The sequence below is a fragment of the Trichogramma pretiosum genome, unplaced genomic scaffold (genome assembly GCF_000599845.2).
Source record: "Trichogramma pretiosum strain Unisexual culture from Peru unplaced genomic scaffold, Tpre_2.0 scaffold74, whole genome shotgun sequence".
In the NCBI taxonomy this organism is placed as follows: domain Eukaryota; kingdom Metazoa; phylum Arthropoda; class Insecta; order Hymenoptera; family Trichogrammatidae; genus Trichogramma; species Trichogramma pretiosum.
This window is the reverse complement of record NW_019641708.1, coordinates 368,650-393,563: the sequence shown is the minus strand read 5'-3', so window position 1 is coordinate 393,563 and position 24,914 is coordinate 368,650. Positions and strand designations below refer to the sequence as shown.

At 43.0% G+C, this 24,914-nt stretch overlaps 1 protein-coding gene across 1 annotated transcript in view; it reads left to right on the top strand.

The window, feature by feature from the left end:
* LOC106659458 (paired box protein Pax-8-like) overlaps positions 1–24,914 on the top strand; it is a 46,513-nt gene that overhangs the window by 1,770 nt on the left and 19,829 nt on the right. Inside the window, exons 2-5 of the mRNA XM_023463122.1 lie at positions 1,517–1,564; positions 6,598–6,763; positions 7,261–7,458; positions 24,504–24,805. Of these exons, the coding sequence (XP_023318890.1) occupies positions 1,517–1,564; positions 6,598–6,763; positions 7,261–7,458; positions 24,504–24,805 (714 nt within the window). The remainder of the gene's footprint in view (positions 1–1,516; positions 1,565–6,597; positions 6,764–7,260; positions 7,459–24,503; positions 24,806–24,914) is intronic.

The window sequence follows — 24,914 nt, the reverse complement described above, 5'->3', positions numbered from 1 at the left end:
TTTGAACATTTCCTAATTTTTTTACAAAAGCAAACCTGCTGGAATCAGTTACTAGATACGATATTTCGGGAAAATTTTGAAAATCGTTGTCAATCGTGCTTGAAAAAAAATCAATAATAATGTTATAACCGAACTATATAGAGCAATACATACTGTATATTACTATGAATAATCCGTCTGTGTACAGTTACTGAGCTTTTGTACGTACTAGAACTCGCAGAAATTTGATTAACAATCGAGAATATCCAACAAAATATTATTTTTGAACAAATGATTTTTCAATTCAATCAAAGGGAGATATGTTCTGTATTCGCTTGATTAATACTGTCCTCGTTAAAAATGTTTTACCGTGTCTGCAGTTAAAATCATCAGCTTGCCTTATTAGCTGCACCAGTGTTGCCTGTAAAACCTTTAAAACTTCGTATTAGTTCGTGTTATACTGTTATAGTATTTAATAAAATACACTTACGTAACTCTTTGCAAATAAATTAAATGTAGACAATAAAGTCTATTTTGCCACGGTAAAAAAGAAATGAAAAGAAATGAACAATTTAAAACTCAATATCGTCAAGAAAAAATGGCACATCGGCGATTATAACTCTAAAGCGACAGAAGAAGACTTCGTATAGATTTTAAGACCAATAACAACAAAAGCGTGGAGAAAAAAAAATTTACCGTTGACATTTCATTGCACAAAAGCCGCACCATCAGCCTGTATTAAAATTCGATCTCTCAGGTCACCTGTTCGCGTTTAAAAAAAAAGGATATACCTACTACCTATTACGCGACGTCGAGAGCTCACAACAGCTATTCATTATTAATTACGATTCAGTCAAATATAAGTGCCCTCAATTTTCGAGCATTACTTTCGACTCGTCTCTATGTGCTATTGCTACTGTGCGCGCAGCACGCCCTACACTGACCCCTGTCCCCTTTTTTTGCTGAAGAGCCACCAGCACCACCATGAGTTAACGAGCGAACGCTTCGTCCTCGCGCGCGCGCGCGCACATGAAAATGCGCAGCGCAGCTACTATATAGCCGCCTCGTGCACGCGCGCGCCAAAAGCAAAAAGGGTTGAGAGTTTGCGCCCGCGCGAGGGTAGGATATGTGTACGGTATACGTAAGCGACACACCGTGCACAAATGGATATAACCACTACTCGATCAAAATGCGTGTGCGGTGGCTTTTACACTCGCAGCGCGCGGGGATCTCGATATCTATACGATATAGCTATAATACCCGAGGACTCGTGTGTAGCTGCCCTACAAGTGCTATTTTAATTTGCTTTTTAAAAGCTTCGAGATTTTCTTCAATTCTATGCATTATTTTATTACTTTTTTCTTATTTGTATAGATTGATAATTATGTTAGGCATCTTAATTTTTTTTGTTAATCCAATAAATAGATATAACATATTTCTAAATAAATCCATCTATTTTCCGAATCATTTTCATTCACAAACCCATGAACCACACGTTTTATAAAATACAAATAACCGAAAGATTTATCTTTAATAGGCGACTCGACATTAGGTCACTCCTGTTTACCACACTGCGATACGTGCGGTAAGTATTTCTTATCGTGCAATATCGAGCAAAATTACTATTTTATACATTTTAAATATTAGTTTATGATTTTCAATGGTATTTTGTACTTTATGTTACAAGAGACTGGTATGCTACTATTATTGTGATATATTATTTTTGACACAAGTATAATCTCATAGAATATATTTATTGCCTTCACAACGCTCGGCTACAACTACAATAATCTTTTGAATCCTATAATTCTTCGAATGAAAGCTAACATTTAATTTATAACTTACTCTTAAAGTAACAACTGCAGGATAGAGTTTCGTATAGTTAAAATTTATCGATGATTAATAATTTTTTTTTTTAAATCATTCCAAAAAATAAGTTTCTAAGTTGTTACAATCGCTTGAATTTATTCGCTTTACAAAGTTTGTTTGAAATTTCCGCATATCGAAATTATGCTTTTGCTAAGTTTTGTCTCCTCCTAATCTACGTTATATAGATAAAAATAACTTGTTTCGATTTATATACTTATTTATTTTCATGTTGCCACTTGCGGATTTGTGCAGATAAAGGTACTCGCCATCTAGTGGCGAAGGCTCAAAGTTGTTGACAACTGATTTGGATATTTTGAACTGAACAAATTGTCATTTTTAGCTTACTTAAAGTGCACTCGATACTTACAACGTTATAGTTATACATTCAAAAACATTTCAAATGTTAAATTTTTGGTAATTAGACCTCCTTTAATGTCGAGTATTTAGAATCTACAATTCGCAACGATACACAGATATCATCTCTCCGAGAAAAAAGCGTGGATCGTAGAGCTTGAATTCATTCCAAGCGTACTTACCTATATATATACGCGCGCTCGCACACGCTTACGCACGGCAAATGTGCATTCATTGTTCCGAATGTAAAATAATTCCCACGTAAGAAAGTGAAACGAGTCAAAAGTGCAGCAGCAGCAGCTTTATTGACGGAGCGGATCGCGATCATCGTGTCATAGTTGAAAAATTCTATCTCCCTGGTTCGATCTTGCGTTACGCGTCGCGTCGAGTTCAAGGCCACCCGATGGAAACAACATTCGCGTAAAAAAGCTCGCACGAGCTTACTACCCCGCGGCATCTCGATTTATGTATCGACCGGATGTTTACGTTCTATAAATTACTAGAATGACCGAACGAGATGAATATAAACGAGTATAGATATCTACCAGCCAAGGTATTGCATTTTATATATAGCAATGTAAACCAAGAGCCCTGTGAGATTTGCAAGTCGCCTTCGGTCTCATCGAGGCCTGACCGCATCTTCCGGGGGCCCCGATACGGCCTACTACGGTTACGAAGATGAACTTCTCTCTCTCTCGCTCTCGGCGCAGCTATATACACGGCTCACCTGACGCAGCAGCTTTCACGGTATAAAACTGGCCTCGGACCCGTCGAACGAACGAGAGACAGAGAAAGACAGAAAACAAGACGAGATACGTATTAACGTGTGCTGCTCGCGTACAGCAGCAACTCCCGCATGATACTGAAAGAGAGCTACTGGGCCCCGGCAGTCAAGAATACGTGTGCGAGAGAGTCGGTCACTTATACTCATCGCTGGAACGAGGGAAAAAAATATCAGCTCGCGACACTACCCGAGGTTGTGCGTCGTCGTCGTCGTCTACGTCTCTCGCTGTCTCTCTCGCATTAGGCAGCAGCAGCAGTACACAGCAAGAGCAAGTGGACGTGGTATACAGTACGAAAATTTAGGCCGTGAGCCCGCGCGCGTTACCCCGGGCAACGGCTCATCTGTGCCGCGCCTCTCCGCCAATCCAGCCGTTTAAGGGTGGTTGGCCTGGCTGCCGAGTAGGCGGGGCTCCGCTGGCCCGCGTGTGTGTATCATCGACTCTCTCTCCGTCTCTCTCTCTCAACTCTACTCTAGAGCTTGGCTCTCTGGACCAAAATCACGTGAAACTTTCGAAAGGTCGTCTCTCGCGCGCCCCGTCAGATATACTACAATTGCGCGACGCGCCGACCGACTCGTGTGTGCTATTTATCCGCGCGAGCGACGAGGCCCACCCGAGGTGGTAGTATAGTAGTGTGGTGTGCGTGCTCGCGGTGGTGGATTTCTCTCTCTCTCTCTCTCTCTTCGTCGATTGTTATAGTTCACGGAGTTTTTCGCGATACGACGAAAACAAGGTCGGTTTCTTGATTTTTTCTCTCGATGTACGATTTTCGATTACGCGGGTGATAGACACGCACGTCCCGAGAAGAGCGCGCAAATCCGGGAGAGCGGGCTCGCAGGGCCCGTTGCTCCGAGTTGTTGTTGTTGTTGCTGCTGCTGCTGCTGTTATTTTGTGGTATATATGATATAAAAAAAAAAGCAAAAATTGTGAGTGGTTGAGATCCAACAGTTTTTTTTTTTTTCAACACGTATGAAGTGACAATCGTTACGAAGTAATAAACTAGTGAAACGAAACGTTTGGCGGGGCCGCAGCAGCGTGTTCCGCTCACGAAGCGCCGTGTGTTATGGACCTCAGCACGGCTTATCGCTACAACCAAAATATGATGGAATATTATACTTGTAAGCGAATTTTTTTAAAGTGTAACGACAAAAAACAATCTAAGCAAAAGTTCTCACAGTCGCTTCTCTCTATTTTCGATCTCGTTATGACATTTACGGGTTATCGAGCAAGTGATCTTTCGTAGATAAAAAAAAAAGGAGAAAAAGAATGACCGATGTCGATCGATGGGAAAAATAGAGAATCGAATCACACGATTTGTTTTTCTCCGCAAAGCCCCTTTGGAGTATCCTCTCATCGCGCGTCAACGTGTTTCTTCTCTCTCTCTTTCTTCCTCGATTTTCATTAAGCGCGAGACTCTTAAAAGCCCCATCGGTGCAAACGTCGCTGCTGCCCGAAGGCGAGAGCTGTGTGCAGAGGCTTTACGACTAGAGCACTCTCATTATAAAGACAATATTTTTCAGTTATAAAACGCGGGGCATTTTACCTCTTTTCTTCTTTCGAGAGCTCAATTATCCTCGCGACGCTGTGTGCGAACTCGACAACGGTTGTCATCTCACCGAAAATCCGCACGAGATGTATAGCTATTTTTTCCTTCCAACTCGCGGCGGGGACGTCAGTTATGAGTTGCACGCAAAAAAAATAAAGCAAGAGCTAGACGTTAAATTGTTTTCATTTAAATAATAATTGCTAACGAAGCTAAAAATAAATAAGAGATCGTAAACAAAACGCGAAACTAGCGCGATATAGCTAGCCAAGTATGAATGTGTGACCTTCTGAATAAGATAAATGAGAATCGAATGTTAAATATAATATTTGAGAAATTTTTCATTTTAAATTAAAAACAAAATTACAAAGGTTACCATAGAGTAGATGATAGTATTTATCTTTGGAGAGGATTATGTGCCTATGGGAAAAGAAATAAAGAAAGAGTATAACTATAAAAAATCCATATACTTTGACAAGAGTAATGATTCAACTATTGTACGACACATAATAGTTCAACCAGTATTAGCTTAAAGCGAGGTAAAAAATATCCTTAGGTATCTTGAAGAAGTTAAGGCAGTTATTTGTAACGTTACTAAAAATTTTTAATTAAACGAAAGAGTTCAAGTTTATGCGTATCTATTCCAAACGCCGAATTATTATTGAAAGTACCTCAAATGTATCTATTAAAAGAGGAGTCATAGATTAACTTTAAGATTCTTGTCTTTTTTATTACTTGAAAAATGTTGCATATAATTTTTAAATCGTTCAAAAGTATCAAATGAATCAATGATTCTTCTTTTCTTTTTTTTCTTTGTGACTTTAGAATCATGTTGTATTTAAAAACATTACTTTTTGCATTTAATTGCACATCAGAGATATTATTTAGACTTCAAATTGATAAAATTCAAATACCGATTCAAAATAATGTGAAAATAATCATAAAAAATGTTAGTAAAAGCAGTTTTTAACGCATTCTATGGTGATCATACTAAAAATTAAATGAAAAACTACCACTACATTTTTAATTTCATATGATTGCGCAGGGTATTCTTTAATATAAAACTGTGATAATCATTTAAGTATGCATTTGACGCTGAAAGAAAATTTCTGTGCTTTACTATAATAACAAACAAATCATTTCAATTTAAGAGAATCGCCCGTATATATAAAAGAGGCTACGCCCCCTCAGACGACACGCTCTGACCTCCTACTCCGTTATATTAATTTCGTTTCATAAGCAAATCATACATTTTTATTTATTCATGTATTTTTTTACTAAAAACTTTTTTAGCTTTGCATTATCTTCTAAAGTTTTATAAATAAAAGCCCCGAATGAATAAAATTACCGTTTCATAATATTTCATTTTTTATATTTTAAGATTGCATGATGCCTCAAATGATTATCAATATTATTTATTATCTTTTGTGTTGTCTAATCATGAATATAAATATTGTAATGCGAGTATAAAATAATTTTAATCAAATTATAGATGAATAAAAAGTATTTTTTTCTTATATTTTCAAATATATGCTTATGAAGATTATGTTTCATGTACGTCGCAGCTGCCTTTGCAATTAATTACTGAAGTTTTATTTTTAAATAAACGTATTTCTTCTTCAATGTGTATGTTGAAAACTCAAACTCTTTTTAAAAGTTGAAAATTATGAATGTGTATCAGTTTAGTTTTATTAGGAATTACGAACAAATGTATTATACAAAATATTATAAATATTTGCAGTAAAATTACTTCAAATACAGCGATTATCATTGAGTAAATTTAATTATTTATTAATATTTTTCAATGACTTGTTTCAATAAATTTATGAAACATAAACAAAAAGGAATAGAACACAATCAAGTTATCAGCTAATTTCTAATTTGAACTTTTTTTTAAATGTATCCATGTTTGATCAGCAGAATACAATCGACAATCTTACATCTTAACATTTATTTAAAATTTATTTTCCACAATTTTTTTAAATTTTTGATGAAACCAAACGACCCGATGTGGTTCATTAACTGACAACATCATAATCAGTTCTCCTTAAAAATCAATAATTATTGTAGGTCATGGCGGTGTAAATCAACTCGGTGGTGTTTTTGTCAATGGACGACCTCTGCCAGATGTAGTTCGTCAGAGGATCGTCGAGCTAGCTCACAGTGGGGTCCGACCATGCGACATTTCAAGACAACTCAGGGTTTCTCATGGCTGTGTATCTAAAATATTATCTAGGTAAGAACTGAAAGAATATAATTCATCGAAGTAAAATTAGAAGTCATTTTTACATTACATTTTTTATTTATCGCGCGTACCGAACCTTTTTTAAATTCTGTGGTTTCGTTAAAATTCATTTTATCAAAGGTAATAAATAAATAATTGATCACACAATATCATAGATAATTTCAAAAAAAACAAACTACTTTTGTTGAAGTATCAACCATACGATATCTTTAAAGTAAAGTCCTCAAAATCAATCTAAAACTGATGCTTTTTCAAATAAAAACCATTAGCCCAAATCACGGCACGATATTTTCAGGTTAGAGAGCGCAAAAGCGATCTCCCTGTAATCGACTTTTCATAAATATTTCAAAGACTTTCCAATGTCTCGGTGTACAACACCATTGCGCCGCCGCCGCCGCCGCCGCGGCGATCGATTGCACATCGTCGCTCGCTCGCTTGGCTTCGGCTTCGCGACTCAATAAACATTAAACCTCCTCTCCTTTTTGCAGGTATTACGAAACTGGAAGTTTTAAGGCCGGCGTCATTGGCGGCTCGAAGCCCAAAGTAGCGACGCCGCCGGTCGTCGACGCAATAGCAAACTACAAAAGAGACAACCCCACGATGTTCGCTTGGGAAATACGCGATCGACTGCTCGCCGAAGGCATATGTTCTCAAGATAATGTACCATCCGTATCTTCCATTAATCGGTGCGTTAATTATCACACGTTTATTTCACAGCTCATTTTGCACATGATATATATATTATAACAACGTCGTTGTCTTTTTTTTATTGTTACAACGGCGCTTGTAGCTCGCACACACACACGCACATTTGAAAGAAAATAGAGATATATTTATGTTATTTTTGTTGTCATTTTTTAAACATTGCATTTGTTCGATGTTCTCTATATGCACGTTAATATAAATCAGTACAATTGATGCAAGTGCATGTACGATAACATATGTTAAGCGACGAGAACTTATTACGGCAAAAAGTGTCCCCGTAATCGATTGTTTCGGGGCCGTTCTGTTGCGCCTAAAACTGGTTCGTAATGGCGAATGTATTAGCGAAAATACTCAGAGAATAAGATACATCGACAAAAGCTTTAAGTAGTGGCTGATTAAATACACGAGTGACATATGCGCGCCGCCGTATTTTTATGTATGAAAAGATACACGCGGGGAAGCTTACAACACACACACACACACAAACAGTCGGCGCCCTGATAGCGCATTCGCGCGAGTCTCATGAGAATAGTAGCACTTTTCTACGCCTTTGCTGCTGCTGCACCACCCCATTCGATCGCAGTAACGAGATTGTGAAGCACTTGAATTAATCGTCGAAGTCCTTTTCCCGAAAGGCCGACTCTCGGACTCGAGTCAATGAGGTCGAAAGAGCGTCAAGGCACAAACATTAGGCGATATACACAATCCGTTTCACTGAACAAATTTACGATCTAATAGTTTTTTGCGCGGCCGCCCGTCAACGATCGAAATTATTATTTTTTTTTTTTTTTCATTCGGGGGACATCCGATTGATTTATTTTCATTAGAACGAATCAAAAGTGAAAAATTACGCGTTTGGTTTACGAATTCAATTAAATGTTGTATTTTAGAGCTTTGGCTTGAATGACAATAATTTTTTATAAAATAGTAGTATGAATATAGTACAAATTTAATGCAATGAAAATGTTAAACAAAGAATATGTTGCAAATGATTATTTATACTAACTGTTAAACAAAAAAAAATTGAAGCGACCAACGAGGGACTGTTGATGGACAATATTTCATTCGAGTCAAATCTTATTTCCATGCGACGCCCTAAATTATAATTATTCATGCGTAAAAAGTACTCCTTCAAATTATGCTCGCTTCGAATAGAGTCAGCATCACAATCCATTACGTTCGTTTCGAGGGTCATATTAATCAAAACAATTGGACGATAAATTTTAGGTGACAGTATTTTTTTTTTTATTTTATTTCGTCACGAAAACATATGAATACAATTTTTTCGATGTGCTTTTTCTCGAGTTACGATATTTTCATTTGATATCGGCATCGTCGTTATTGTAATAATAATATTACTGACGGAAAAAATACTCAAGTCGTATTTTTTTGCACGATAAAAGTTACGAGAATAAAATATACTCCATTAAAATAAATATTGAATTTAGTATGAGTGTTATTATTTTAGACCTTTTGAAAATGTTTAAATTAAGTAAAAAGCTAATGTTTTAATATCTAAAAAGCTTTTATCTCGTAAAATCTCTCATTTCAAATAGTTACTCTACTCGTCGAAAGATATTTTTAAAAATGTAAAAAAAATCAATCCAATCCCTCTCCGAGCATAAATCATCGTCGAGAGAAAAATATGCTTTCCAGCCCTTTAAAAATGCAAAATTCGTCGATCTTTGAAATTCGGCGAAATCGAGTGAAAAATCGAGGAACAATAGCAGGCGCAGTGCAGCATAGCAATTTCGTGAGAGCGTCGCACACACACGCACACAAACGTATGTATACCTATACACACACGCGCGTATAGCTGCCACGCGCCGTGCACACACCCGCCTATACATGAAAAAAAAAAAAAAATCCGGTGGTGCGTTATAGTCTGCGTATACGTATGATATATATATAATACGGTATCGAACGAATGAACGCGCGCTTGCCGTCATATATCCATAACCCAGCTCACTGTGGCAACTAATGGGATTATCAGGGTGTTTCATCGTTGCCCTCCGTGCCGAAGAAATTAGGCTCAAACGAAGTTGATATCTCTCCCTCGGCTCTCTCTATGTGTTTGTGTGTGTGTGTGTTCGGTATACATATATTCATACAGCGAAACCTCAGCGCTACAGCTCCCCAGGGGGGGTAAAGAGAGAGAGAGAGAGAGAGAGAGAAGCTCGCACACAGGAATATAGAGAGACACAGAGAGAGAGAGTATAAGCCTCTGAGCAAGTGAGAGAGAATGTACCGAAATTTCCCAGTTGCCGTGGAAACTCTGCTGCCGCTGAGGACAGACGGAGCTGCGACGAGTCCGGATGGCACTACACCCATGACAGGAAAGAGCCAGCCGCGTGCCGCCAGCAGACCGGAACCCCGTGTGTATATATATATGTATATACCATATAGGTATATATATATACAAGCACGACGATACCAGGGAGGGTTTTCACGATGCCACAGACAGAGAGCGAGAGAAGCTTTGTTCCCACGTCGTACATTCAGCACCTACGCAGCGGAGTAGCGGAGTAGCGTGCAGCAGATTTTCCTACGTACATAATACGCGTATTATATGCATTATAACGTATATATAACGTCGTCGTCGCGCGCAAAATTATAACGTGCAGCAGCAGCTCCAGAGCGAGCTTTTGGGGATATTTTCCTTTTTTGGCTTTTGCCATTTCGACGTTAAAATCCGTGCTGCGGTGCGCGTACAAAGGATTAAATGCGAGCAGATTTATCAACCTTTCGTTGCTCGACGCAGCAAACGATTCAACGTGTGTCGCGTATTCAAGTGCTATTAGCGCTGCCGCTTATACATTACTCGAGGATGTAACACGGCAAAAAGGACCGCGTAGGTATTATCTCTCTCTGTGCCGAGTGTATAAGCGTATAAGAGGAGGAGGAAGAGGACGCCGAATTAATCTCTGTCGCGTTTGTGCGTGCGCGCGGCGGCGGTGGTGAGCTTGCGGCCACAGAGCAAACGTACTGCAAAGTTTCGTTATCGATTATATAGAGCCTCTGCTCTCTGACCTATAAGCTCTCTCTCTCTCTCTCTCTTTCGTCGAGCGAACTTGTACGTAATAATAAAATATTTTTTATAAATCGTATATATACGGGAAGTTATGCGTTATATGTGTGTTGTGTATGTATATAGCTCGTCTCGACGGGGTGCCGTCGGAGAAAAAAAAAGAACGAAGGAAGAAGCCTCGACGGCGAAAGAGAGAGAGAGAGAGAAAAATGACGTATCTATGATAGAGTCAACCGCACGCAAAACTTGAAAACTATAATAGTCATTTTATCGAGTGCACAGATGGACAGATTTCTAATATTTTCCATTTCAAATGCGATATCATTTTCGCTGCTGATTCAAACGGTCGAGTGACTATGTCAATATAGAAAAAAAGTCATTACTGATTTATTTACATTGTGTAATAAATATGCAACATTAATCGCTTATAACTCAAGATATTCTTTTTTTTTTTTTTACGAAAATCAATCGACCCCATCTTCTGTTGCTGATTATGTTTCGGATTCCCAATTGAACTTTTTTATTCGAGCTGTAGAATAATTTTTGTTTTTATTTTTGTGAAAAACCGATTGGTGCTATGGTTTGAACGACGATCTCTTGAATTCAACTGATTTCGGTTAATGAGAAATTTGAAAAAAAAAATTTTTGAAACTTTGATCTTTATTAGATGATATCAAATAGTAACTTCGAACGATTGTGTGCTTGTCAATGAGAGAAAATCGAAATTTCATTTTTATACTTTTTTTTTATTTAAAATTAATACGGTTAATGTACAATTTTAAGTTACATTTGACTTTTAACGTCATGGAACGTATAACGTGGTGGAACCCAGCCGGCGCTCGTTAAAACCCAACCCACGTGTGGTGCGGGTCCGTAGCGCAGCATCCAGTCGGCGCTACCTTCCCCTTTGAATAATTTCATGGGCGTTTTAATGATCCGACTATCATCACTTGCTGCATCGAATTTTCGTTTTTTATCTTCGCTCTCCTTATCATATTGGCCCGTAGCCGCCATGAAAATGTTGAGTAAATCTTTGTTCGCTAGGTTCCGTAGGATCATTTCGCAGCAGTCGATTGGCAGCCGTCCGTGTATCAAAGCCCAAAAAGGTTCCAGTGCCCAACCGACGAAAAATTCTCTTGACACTTTCTCGCACAGATGCTTATCCATTACACCTCTAAAAGAGTCGGGAAGGGTAGCCATTTTATTATTGTACCCTAACTCCAAGTAGTCCGAGTATGAGAGTAGTTTCGCTGCCTGTTTGGGCTCTAACCGTATCAGGTCGTAGAGCGACAGACTCGGTTTCACCTCTACTTTTTTCAATTCGTCCTCAAGGCCATGATACCAACATATTTGACGATAATCAATAACTCTGTATTTACGGGAAAGTGGATCTTCAGTAAATAAGTATTTACCGATAACTTTCATAAGTATTAGGGCGTGGCTTTGGTCCAGTTCGTATTTTCTTTTCTCAAGACTCTCCACGATGCGCATAATGCCAGATACTTTTATCAATCTGTGATTATAGCATGGGTCAACCAAAGCCTCATCAAAGTCACTCAAGGTGGGGAGAACGAAGCTCGACGCGTCAGCGCCCCGATCCAATAACAGATCTACCATATTCGGCAAAAGGTGCATCACAGCCCATTGAAGAGGTGTCCGGCCCGACTTGTCCTCGACGTCCACGCGCTCGATCGATTGTCCCACTTCGTCGATAATTCTGAAGATTTTCTTTACAAATTCAAAATTGTCGAAATACCATGTCGTCCGGCAAACGATGTGCAAAGCAGTCGATCCATACTCATTGGTTAAATTTGGATCCGCACCTTTTCTCAGCAGTGCTTCGATTGCCGTTTTGCTATGGGTTTTTAGAGCCAAGTGTAATGGCGTATTACCAGAATTGTCTCGAGCGTCGATTTGCACTGTCTGCTGCTTTTCTTCAGTGAGATTACTGAAGAACAAATCCATCAAGTTATTATAACTATAATAAAATCCATCATTCTGGCATATTTTATGCAGAGGTGTCTCCCCATCGTTGTTAGGCAAGTTCGGATCCGCGCCTCTTTTCAGCAGTAACTCAATTGCCTTCAAGTTGTGCCATCCCAAAGCCAGGTATAATGGCGTTCTACCGGACTTGTCCTGGGCGTCGATTTGCACAAACTGCTGCCTTTCGTCGGTGATGCTGAAAAACGCCTCGGCAAAGCTTGAATAGCCGTGAGACCCGCACAGGAGGTGCAAAGCCGTTTGTCCTTCCTCGTTGGCCAGATTCGGGTCCGCGCCGCGTCTCAGCAGCAACTCGAACGCCTTGAGATTGTTGTGACGAACGACCGTGTGTAGCGCCGTTTCGCCCGACTTTTCCTGGACGTCGAGCAGCACCCGACGATCGAGATCGTCGTTTACTTGGAAAAATAACTGCGGCCACACGGCGTTGTTTTGGGACCTTCGGCAAACGATGTACAGCGGCGTCTCGCCTCCCTTGTTGACGACGTTGCAATCGGCGCCTTGTCGCAGCAGCAGCTCCATCAGGCACCTGTGGTTGCCGGGCCATTTCACGGACTTGTGCAGAGGCGTGTTGCCTTGTTTGTCCGCGGCGTCGACTCGCAGCGGCCGATATCTTTCGTCGCTCAGCTCGAACAACAGCTTGGCCGCGTCTCTCGACGCCGAGTCCCGAAAATGTTTGGCCACCATGTGCAGAGGCGTCGAGCCTTGCTTGTTGGCCCGATTCGGGTCGGCGCCGCCTCTCAAGAGCAGCTCGATCAGCTCTGCGTTGCCCATGCTCACGGCCAAGTACAGCGGCGAGTCGCCCGTCTTCTTCACGCACAGATTCGGATCGCGACCGAGATCGAGGAATTTCTTCACGACGTCGACGAGGTCGAACGCGACCGCGGCGTGGAAGTGCGAGTAGCCCGACTCGTCCGTGTAATCGACGTCGAAACGATCGTAGATTTTGAATAGCTGCTCGATCAATCGCTTTCTCTTGAGAAAGTCCAAGCTTCTCGTTCTGTGCGTTGCCGCGCAATGTATCGGCGTGGCGCGGCGCAGCGGCAGCAGCTGCTGCTGCTGCTGTGGCTGGTCTTTGTAGCCGCACGAAGCCACGAACTCGACGATCTGCGCCTCGTACTGCTTGACGCAGTCCTTGAGCAGCAGCTCGATTTCCGCGGGCCGAAAGATGTCCCGGAGATCGGGACGTGGGCCCACCCAATAGAGGATCAAGCTGTAAAACTTCTGGATGAATGCAGGTTCAATTTTCCCATTGAAGAATTGTTGTCGTAAATTCTTCAATCTTTCCACGGAGTTGCGGTTAGGAATGGACATTTTTAACGATAGGTCTAACACTTGATCTTCCACTGACTTTGAATGCATTGCGATCGATACACAGAGATTGTTTAAAACGCGTGGTCGAAATTAAACTTTCAATTTTTCACTCGATTGAGATTAAAACTCGAATATTCGATGATGTTGTCGCTTCCACGTTTTAACTTGTACTGGCTTTCCATGCGCTACGATCAATACATAGAGACTGTACAGAACATATGGTCGAAATAAAACTTTCACTATTTCGAGATAAATTCTGCTATTCGAAGATGTCGTCGTGGCTTTCGTTTCTAAAAGTGTATTGATTCGTGCGAGTTTAGATACACGCGCTACCATCTATACATACGCAGCGGAGGCTTTGAAAAAATATCTACTGTGAGATAGGAGGAAATCTTTATAAATCGAGCGAAGTCGGGGCCTTTCGTCTGTATAACACGTACGCGGCAATAATAACAATAGTACACGGGATAGGCGCTATAGGCATAGGCGTTGCCCCTACATCGCTCGACTTTCACGTTCTAAAATTGCTATTAATCTCGAATCATCGAGCGACTTCAACTTGTGCGCACGCGTGTCAAGAGCTAGACGAAACGGCAGTTCATAACTTCTCGACGCGTATGCCATCGCATGCGCGGCGGGAAGTTCAGTTGGGATCTTTTGATTGTACCTCGATTATCGTTATCTATTTTTCAAAATGTTCTAGATCACTTTTTTTTTAACGATTTTTTAATGATCGCGGTTTATCGATCTGTTCCGGAGCTGCGTTCGAGGTTGACTCAGCGTTTTACGTTATCGGATATAATTCAACGCGATTATCAAAATTACGTTCGGTCGATGGTGTGTCGCACAGTACCGACTTACTTTTTACGTATACGTATACAATATACCGTAGGATGAGGCCTTGAAGCCGAGTGTTTTGGCTATATTATAACCGTGAAGCATAATGAGCGGACTCCATATAATAAAGCAATTGTCGGTGCGGCGTCGGCGGCGTAAGAGTTGGTATTATATATTCTCGAGCGCGTTCAGAGGTGTTTGCCTAGAGCGAGAAAAGCAAAGCTAAGCCCAGTAGCCGTGCACCATAGTGCATTATTATTATTATTACGAACAACAGCAGCAGCAGCAGAGAGTAGTAGTCCTGCGTGCGTGCAGCGTCGGCCGAGGGCGAAGAGGTGAAGAGGCGCGTGGAGGAACTCTCCTCTCTCTCTCTCTCTCTCTCTCTCTCTCTGGGGGGGAGAGAGCGACGCGTGGCATAATATACATCCGCGTCATGTATACACACACACACACACAGACTTGCCAAGTCCCGAGATGGCTGTCTCTTCTCTATGTGTATGTATGTGCAGCGGGGCTCGTGTGCAGAGAGACGCGGCTGAGCAGCGGCAGCGGCACGATATGCACCTTTTGCGCCGTGCATTGTGTGCCAGCTCCGGCGTGTCGGCGCGCGCCAAGCAGCAGCGGCAGCAGCGGGTTCAGCGAGCTATAACACAATGGCGGTGTTATAGTAGTAGTGCTGTGCATTGTGTGTGTGTATCGCTATGGATATAGTAGATAATAGTAGTAGTAGTAGTCGCGAGCCGCATGCGATGGCTCGCCCATATATACACAGCACAGAGAGAGAGAGAGAGAGAAACTTCCTCAGCCGTGGCACACAGCAGCAGCAGCACCGCCACCACGACGACGTCGGTGCTGTGTGTGCTGCGAGGCTACGGAACCGAGACGACGCGCGGCTACTTCTCTCTCTCTTTTGCTGGCTACTGTTGATGTTGCTGCTGCTTCTTGGCCGAGGGATAGTAGCTGCTTTATATACATACACCTACTATCTAAGACGCTGCGGCTTTGCTTTACCAAAGTTTCACCGAATTCATGACTTTGCATCTCTCTCTCTCTACCTCGCTGTCTTACACATATATATATCTCAAGTCGTGTCTCGTTTTTTAAATGCTTCTCGAAATTAAGGAAATTTTGAAAAAAAATCGCGCAATACGTCTTGCGATCAGGTACACGCGCGCCGCAATCTTTTATCGACGCACAATAATAATCGAGCTGCGTGGAGCACCTGCCCTGCTGCGAGAATTTTTTTTTTTTTTTTAACACACAATTGAGATTATTACAATATGCCACCGTATAATACAGTATATACCACCTGTTTTGAATTTTACGCTTCCGTAATTCGTGCGCGCGCGCGATTGTTCAATCCGCGCGCAGAAATTTCGAATGATTCGTTACTTTTTTTTTTCGAAATTACAGAAAAAAAAAAGAAATAATACGCAAATCTTTAGGTAAATATAATATCGCCAGAAATTATATTCATACACGAGTTCGTAATAATAAAAATAATAATAATGTACAACAACGATACTGCCTCGAGCTCGAATCGTAGCGATAAAAAATCTACGATATACCTCGCTCGCGCGCGCTTGGTCGTTTTAAATGTTTCTTCCTCTTTTTTTCCTCGTACCTCGAATCAACAACAACAAAAAAGGATAGAAAATAAAGCAGCAGCATATATAGTCATTAATTATTCATTAATTTATTCAGAAATAAATATTTTTTCCCCCCCTGCGTATATGTAAGTGCACTCCTCGCATACACATACCTGCACACACACACACACGCTTATACGAAACGCAATGGACATTTAACTCGGCGTTTCTCATCATCCGTCGGACATGTACGTACCCACAAATATAGCAGTGCAATACCTACACACACACATACACGTATGTACGTATATATTTGCGTATGCGCGCCGGAAGCTTTGACTGACTCTTCGGTGCGGCTATACAGCATATAATGTTTACATGCCACGGCATTGGCCTGTTCTCGACGATTTTCTCCCGCCCACATACGGAGGCTCTCTCGCTCGCTCTCCGCCTAGCTCCGCCCGCCGCTGCCGTACGCGCTATATGCTGCACACTGCTGCTATAATGCCGAGAGTGTATAAGCTCGCGGCTCTCTCGACTTGCTCTCCCGCCGCTCAGCTCGCGCGCGCCGATCATCGTGTGTGCGTTGTTCGCGTGGCCCCCGCGCGCATATGGTTTTATGCACACACACACGAGAATAAGGTGGGGGATTAAAGACGCTCCTCTCTCTCTGTTATAATGAACTAATAGAATGAAGATTTAACTTCCTGCGTTCATGATTTCTTACGATTAACTCTGGCGCGCGCGCGCAACGCAGCGGCGATGTTAAGTTGGGCACGCACCGTAGAACTCGGAGCTCGCTCGTGCCTCCTCTCTCTCTCTCCATATATAAATTCACCCCCCATAGCTCAGCTATATAATAATGTGCGCGCACACACACACACATACTCGGAATTATTTGTTGCCGACTATGTAAGTATGCGTGTGTGTGTGTATGCACGGATCGCTGCTAACAGCAGCGGCTGCACGCCAGCAAGTGGCTCATTATCCGACTGTAAACATCAAGATATATATCCCCCGCAGTACATACTAGATAGTATGGCGCGTGCTGCACTTGGTCAGCGCCTATACGCGATATCTGCGCACTTTCTAGCGCGCGTGTTTCGGTACATACGCAGCTCGTTTTTTCCAGCAGCAGCAACATGTATATATATGTATGCAACGCAATAGTGACAGGCGCATCCGCCGCCATTAAATGACGCGGTCAGAGCGTCGGTGGCGGTGGCGTATACGGCAACCTCCGAGGCGCGCGCGAGCAGCTCTCCTCTCTCTCTACTCCACTCTACACACACACACAGAGACAGAAATGTATGTATATAGCCCCGGCACGCGAGCTAGCTAGCTGCTGCTGCTGCCGTTGAGAGGGCGACGCGAGCCCAAGCATGACCGCAATGGTGTGTAGCAGTAGGATACGTCTAAGCTTCTCTGCCACGCGAATAATGTACCACCTCGAAGACGGTGTGTACTTCGCGGTTGTATATAAACTTTAAAGCCTTATATAGCTTCCGAACTCGATCGAGGGTATAACGCGTGTGTTTGACAATTGTCTGACACACCATATGATGTTCCACATTGCCGAATAATATAACGAATCGAAATGTATACACGAGACGTCGCTCGTACGTATAAGCGAGAAAGCTTCGAACGTCGAATGCGCGACACAGGAACGGAGCGTCGTCCATTCGCGCTGCGCGGGAGGCGGAGTGTAAATCAAAATCGACCAATACATAAGCACACCGAGTGACAGCTCCGTGTTTGTATGTATATGAATGTATGATCGGATCGTCGGATTTGGAAATTCAAAACTCCCACCGCGCGTGTATATACAACGGCGCGTGATTGACAAAATCCATCGATCGCGCGAGTATTTCAATACACGCTACTCTATACGTTCCGTGCCGAGAGAGAGAGAGAGAGAGAGAGAGAGATTCATTTTTGACTTTTTTAAAATGATATACTGCATGCTGAGCAGAAATGGATCATGTGATTTTGCTTTACCGGCCAATGTCAAAGTCGTTATTGCAAACGTTGAAATAAGGCAACTTTTTTTTAAGATCAATTGGTCAGTTTATATATAGGCAAGAAATCACGCATTCCCGCAATATACGCCTATCAAACGAATCGATATCGTCGAGTCCGATCACCCGACAAAGACCCCATTATACAAAACATTATCTCTCTCTCTCTCCCCCTTTCTCTAACTCTCTTATATATCGACGATTGCTTACACTCCATATCAATAAATAAACCGACGATCGTCGCAAATAAATGCCTTCTCAAAACTTCTCCCTCTAAAAAAAAAAATAAAAGATGGAGTCAAGCTCAAGCTCAAGCTCAAGAAGAAGAAGGAGCGAAAGAAAAAGCGTATAATGACACAAGTACAAGCCGTGTATTATACACTCTCGACGGTGTAGCACGGAAAATGCGTTATATACGCTTATTTTAGGTAGTATAAAGAAGATGACGGTCGCGTTAGTTTAAAGCTCGGCGCTCGGGCGGCTGCTATACTGCTTTGGAGTGGTCGTTAGGGAGCGATCCTGCAGCAGTAGCAGCGGTGGTGGCGGCGGCATCGTGTGCTCGAGGGAGGCATAGGCTGCTGCTGTCGCGCACTCCCAGGAGAGCTACGCAGCGACGACGACGACGACGAAGCCCATGCCGTATGGTAGTAGTAGTAGTAGTGGTAGTAGTAGAGAGACTCGCCTGGTTGCTTCTATAATTTTGCACACACACACACACATTTATATACCTACTACGTATATACGGCTCTTAAGAGCTTTAGCAAAACTTCAATCCCGAATCTCTCTCTCTCAACCCCAGCTCTTCTTTTCTACGTTGTATATATATCGCGAGGTAGCGGCAGCGCTTTATTATTTAGGGAAAAGTAATTCGAATGACCATGCGATTATGGCTTTCATCCGACACCCTCGTAGCATATACATTATTATATCTCGCTGAAACGATCAGCGACATATGAAAATTAGCGTTTCACTTGTCGCTCGGAGCCGAATCCCGACGGTCGTTAAAATACGACCGCCTATACTATGCAAAGATTGATTCGATATATCAACCCCGTGCGTACGCAATCATCGCCAATATACTACACATTTTACATTCTTTCAACGATTTTTCTTTTTCTTCTTTCTTTTTTTACACACGACATAAGAATTGCGCGCATAATTCATGTATCGACAACTCCGTCGTCGTCGTACATGCGCAGCGATGTACACATCATAGCTAGCGACGAGGAGCACTCGGTATATAGTACAGTACACGCGCGTACGCCGCCGCCGCCGACGACGACGAGTAATTCTTTGTGGGCGTGTTAATTTTAGATATGATTTCCGGCTCTGACCGCACGAACCGCACCTTATATACGTGTATATATATATATAGGAGTCTTGCTGCCGAGTTGCGAGGAGCGCCTCTCTCTCTCTCTCTCTGTACATCGCGAGCGCACATTACATCCTCTCGCCCCGCGCGCCCCGCGAAACAATAATAAATACATGTGCGTACGTCTTAGCTGGCATGCGCTCTCCTGTATGCGTTATACATTTAATATAATATTTGACGCGAGCTTTGATCGGCTATATCGCTCGGTATCTGCTCGTTGCAATAAATAAAAAAAGGTGAGATGAAAATGTCACCTGTCGTGATCGTCGCTTACGAGATGCACACGTACACAAAAAAAAGGACTGGTATATATACAACGATTGTATACGCGAGTTTGTCAATATATTATATATATAGTTGTCGCAAGAAGATATCGAGGACGCGAGAGGCGATTGTGGTTATCTTATTTTTGGAAAACAAAGGCCATTATCCACGGTTTCTTTCTGCGGTGAGGTGCAAAAGCTGCAGTGCGCTCTCTCGGTCTGTCTCGAGCTGTGCTTCTTTGGGGCCTCTCCCCGTACATAATCGAGGCCGTAATCGAAAACTTGTAATATATATATAGAGAGAAAACGCAGCAACTGTAGTATAGTGGCGTTTACGATCGGCACGAAAAAGTGTCGGAATATACACGTGCTACATTATATATGTATGAAAACACAAGAGAATGTCGTCGAGGAAGAAAAGGTGAGCCGGAGCTGCCGTTTCGACGGTTCTTATAAATGTTAATATACGGTGCAGTGGCCCCGAGTGCAGTGGCGGCGGCGACTAGCAGTAGTGTAGTATATATCATGCAGCAGGACTCTCGGACTTGCGCGCGCGCGCGCCTCGACCGCGCGCTCGGTCAATGATTAGAAGGAAGGCGGCCGGCCGACGACGACGACGACGACGACCGGAAGTGCAGGAGCGAGCTGTACAGTACGTGCGGACGCGAAAAAGTAAGCGGCGAAGAGAGAAGAATGGGATAGGAGCCGAGGAAAAAGGTGAGGGAGACAGAGAGACTATACTGCCGAGCGAGTAACTTTGCTATATATATAAAATAAAAATATTATATATGGGTATGGTTGTAGTACGCTGCGGCTCGGTATATAGACCGTTGGCTTATATTTATTGTATAACATCGACGAAAAAGAAAGAATACCAGGTCCTATATAGGCGTGGTGGTGGCTAAGGCGAATTTTTAACCAGCGTCAGCAGCCTCTGTTGGACCTTTGCCTCGTGCCGATCTTGTGTACTTTTAAATAGTGCATCGGATATATAGGAGGAAGCAAAACAGCAGCATACTTTATATGTATTTATGAAACACCGCTGCACTACTGTATACTGTATGTATGTATACGCGAACCTCCGCGAGAGCTGCTGCTGCTGCTTCTTCCGAACAATGAGAGCGTGTTAAAAATATAACAGCTTACTTCGAGAGCTGCCGAAACACACACATACTATATGGGAAGCTATATAGTATCTTTCGTATAGCATCTTTTTGATCTACTAGTGGGGAGAATTCGCAGTTTAGCTGCAAAAAATGCCCATAGTCATCGCACTATATATAATATATCGGCGTTTGCCTATATATACCAAACCTCGAACGGGTCTGTCTCGATCCTCGTGCCGATCATCATCATCATCATCCTGTACATACCCTACCATACCACTACAAGAGAGAACATTGACTAAGTTGCCGCTCGCCAGAAGCTTAACACACGTATAGCTCTCGGTCAGCAGCAGCAGCAGAGCAAGAGACACGACAAATCTTGATCGTTGGGCTGAATTGCCTCGGTGCGGCGGCGGCCACACCGCCACCCTTCGAGCCGATAAGGATCATCGCTAATTGTCGGTAAGGTGCCGGGGCTCTGTATATACTATATGTACGTAGTAGTCGGGGGATAGCCGCCCATATATACACACAGCCCCGCGCGTGTTTATACTCGTCTTTCTCTCTCTCTCTGGGCAACAGGTGTCGGCTGATTGATCGCTCGGCCGAGCAGAGAGAGAGCACCACACGCTATATATACCCTCTACCTTACCTCTACCTCTACCTAGCCGATATAACGTCCCGAAAACGGAAACGAGCCTAATGGCGGCCCATTTAGTATCTATATATACTGGATATACACCCGGAGTCGCTGCGGCCCACTACTACTACTACTGGCATTACTCGAGCTGAGCAACGGCATGTGCGTGTGTGTTTACGTACAGGTATATTACCCTCGAGTAATGCCTGCACATGCACACACACACACACACACACAACCCCCCGGAAGCCGCAGCGTAGCCGCACACGCGAGAACCCACACCCCTCTCATATATACATCGCGAACGACTACGACGACGTCAACGAGCGTGTACACCTCTATATGCCACTATACTAGCCAGAACAGAGTCAACCTTTTTTTTTCGTTCCGTTGTCCACCTGATGTTGTTTTAAGCTGCTGCTGCGGCTGCTCTGATTTCGGAGTGGCGGGTCGCACGTGAACGATCACCTCGTCGTCGTCGTCGTTGACTCTCTACGCCTCCCCCGCAGCACAACTATACCGAGTTCGTTGCGTGTCTATTTAATGCTCGCGAGCCACATGTGTGTGACGGTGGTGCTGCACACCACCACCACCACCAACGGTATAATCCACCCGCACACGCGATCCCATTATTATTACATTATGTATCGGGTAGTAGTACACAAGTATATACATACGCAGAGCGTGACGACTTACAAATCACCGCCCGCGAGAATACCTATACCTTTTACATTAAGTCATGCATAATATCGTGTGCATGTGTGGCTTCCTAAATCGCGGCTGTCGCAGCTATGTACTCGCGCTTTTATCCATTATTACGATACGTGTCTATCGATTATGTAAAATTGTACCTTGTACACGTGTATTGTGTGTGTATAATGTATATAAAGCTCCGCGCGCACATCGAGCCAATTGCCACTTGTGGATCGGCGGCGGCCGTTGCGCTGCGTTATTGCGAGCGAGCATACACATACAGCTATAATATAGTGAGAGAGAGATTGTGCAAAAGGCCACAGTGTCTGCAGTCGGTTAAAGCGTCTATGGACGACGACGACAAAAACTTTATATGCTATATAGATATATAGAGAGAGTGCGAGAGGTTGAGAAACCATGCCGAGCTAGCTAGCTCAGCTACTGCACCGCTGCAAAAAGCTATAATCCAACGCGCCGCAGCAATGAGCCAATCGCGTCCGAGAAATCTCCCATCGCATCTATATACATACGTGTATATGGCTATACTTGTACACGTAAACTCACACTTGGCAGGTGTACGCGGCGTTTTAATATACATATATAAAACCTCCGAGTTATCCGCTGTGTGGAAGCGCTACTGTGCATGAATCTCGTTACGATACTTCCATGCAATGGACTGAGAGAGAGATAGAGAGAAAAAAACATCTCGGCGGTCGAGAATCGCTCGCAATATAATAATTTCACAAATGTTTACAACTGCCCCGACGCGGACATTATTATTATTATTATTGTATACCTGTAAGGATTGGTGATTTGCGAGGGAATCGCTATAGAGGAAGGAAAAAAAGGAAGGAGTCGGCGGCGAGTAATAGAGAGAAAGAGAGCAACACAATGCCTTGCAATGATGCAGCATCATCTATCTGCACTATTACTGTACGTTATATGCAGACAACTACATATATATCTCACCTGTGTATAATATACATACACTGTATATGTGTCGATCGGTGAGCAGCGCGTCTCGTCCGCAAAAATACGAATGATAAAAATCGATCGTCGAGTTAGTGCGCTCGCACTTACTTACAATCGTCTCTGCGTGTCTTATGCACAGAGTATCGCTTGTACACGCGTAAGCTTTATGGGCGCGCGCATGCATCGTAAAGTCGCGCTCTGCACAGAAAGAGAGAGAGACCAAGAGCCCATAAAAGCTGTCGATATTCCGATGTACATATATAACCATCCCGAAATTAAGTCGTTATGTGCGATTTAGTATCTATACGATGCCGACGCGCAAAGACTCTCCACTGTCTCTCTCTCTCGCTCCGACACGGTATCGATCAAAGCTCTGCTGCTGATGCTGCGCATAGTTGCGTTACATATACAGCGGTGTACGCACTCGAGCGCATTCGCACACACCAAACGTATACACGGCCCGGCGTATATAATCGATGCGATCTTCGGTTTATGTATAATAATTCGGTAAAAGCGAGCGGGGATGAAGGGAGCTCGCTCTATACTAGTGGCTCAATAACCGATCGATGCAGCTTCGAATTGCGAATATACGTAATATTTGCATGTAACGCAAATTCTCTGCTGCAAAATAAAAGGGCCCCGCGTCGTTCGTTTAGGTACTATGTACGAATAATATCATCTTTTACGACGATGTACAACCTCTCTGGTGATCGGTCTTTTCTTTACGACGTACAGCCGATATATACGAGCGATCATCGAACAGAGAGTCCGATGCGAAGAAATATATATGCGCTCACGTACGTGTCTCGATTACTATATAATATAAAAAAATTATACAAGCTCGCATTGCAAGGCGTACTCTGTGCAGAAGAGAAAATATCGAAACGTTTTAGTTTCACGTGTGTGTAGTGCGCAGCGCTCGACGCAGCAGAGAGAAAGAGTAGAGCTATTGTTCGCCGCGTGCAAAATCACTCTCACTAGAGTCGCATATAGTATTAGTGTTGTTGCCATTCACTCGTGTATATATGCATTAACATTTTTCACACTCGTATTTATTTAATTGCTGACGATGTATTACATACAAATTTTTGACAAATATATATCATAGTAATATAATTATTAAATAATAACCACCATCATAAGTATTGGATTCTAAAATTCATCCGCAAATCCTAAAGCATGCGTCTCATGTGCAGAATCGTGCGGAACAAGGCCGCGGAGAAGGCCAAACACGCGCATCACCAGCAGCAACAGCAGCAACAGAATCAACAGCAACAACCCCAAGGCTCGTCTCAACAGCAACAGCAACAGCAAACGGGCGGCGGTTCGGTCTCGGTAATAGCCCACGCACCGGCTACCCAGTCCAGTGGCAACGGCAACGGCGGAGCCACGGCGCCCAACGCCTACAGCATCAGCGGCATCCTCGGCATACCGGCGCACCATCACCAGCAGGCCGACCCCAACGGCAACAGCATCAAAAGGAAGCGGCCCGACGACGGTAAATATCGTTACATGTATATCCGCTGCTCTGCACTCTCTGTGTCTGTTAATTTTACGATATATTAGGGTGTTTTTTGTTGTCGTTGTTGTTGCTCTTTCCGCGTTTT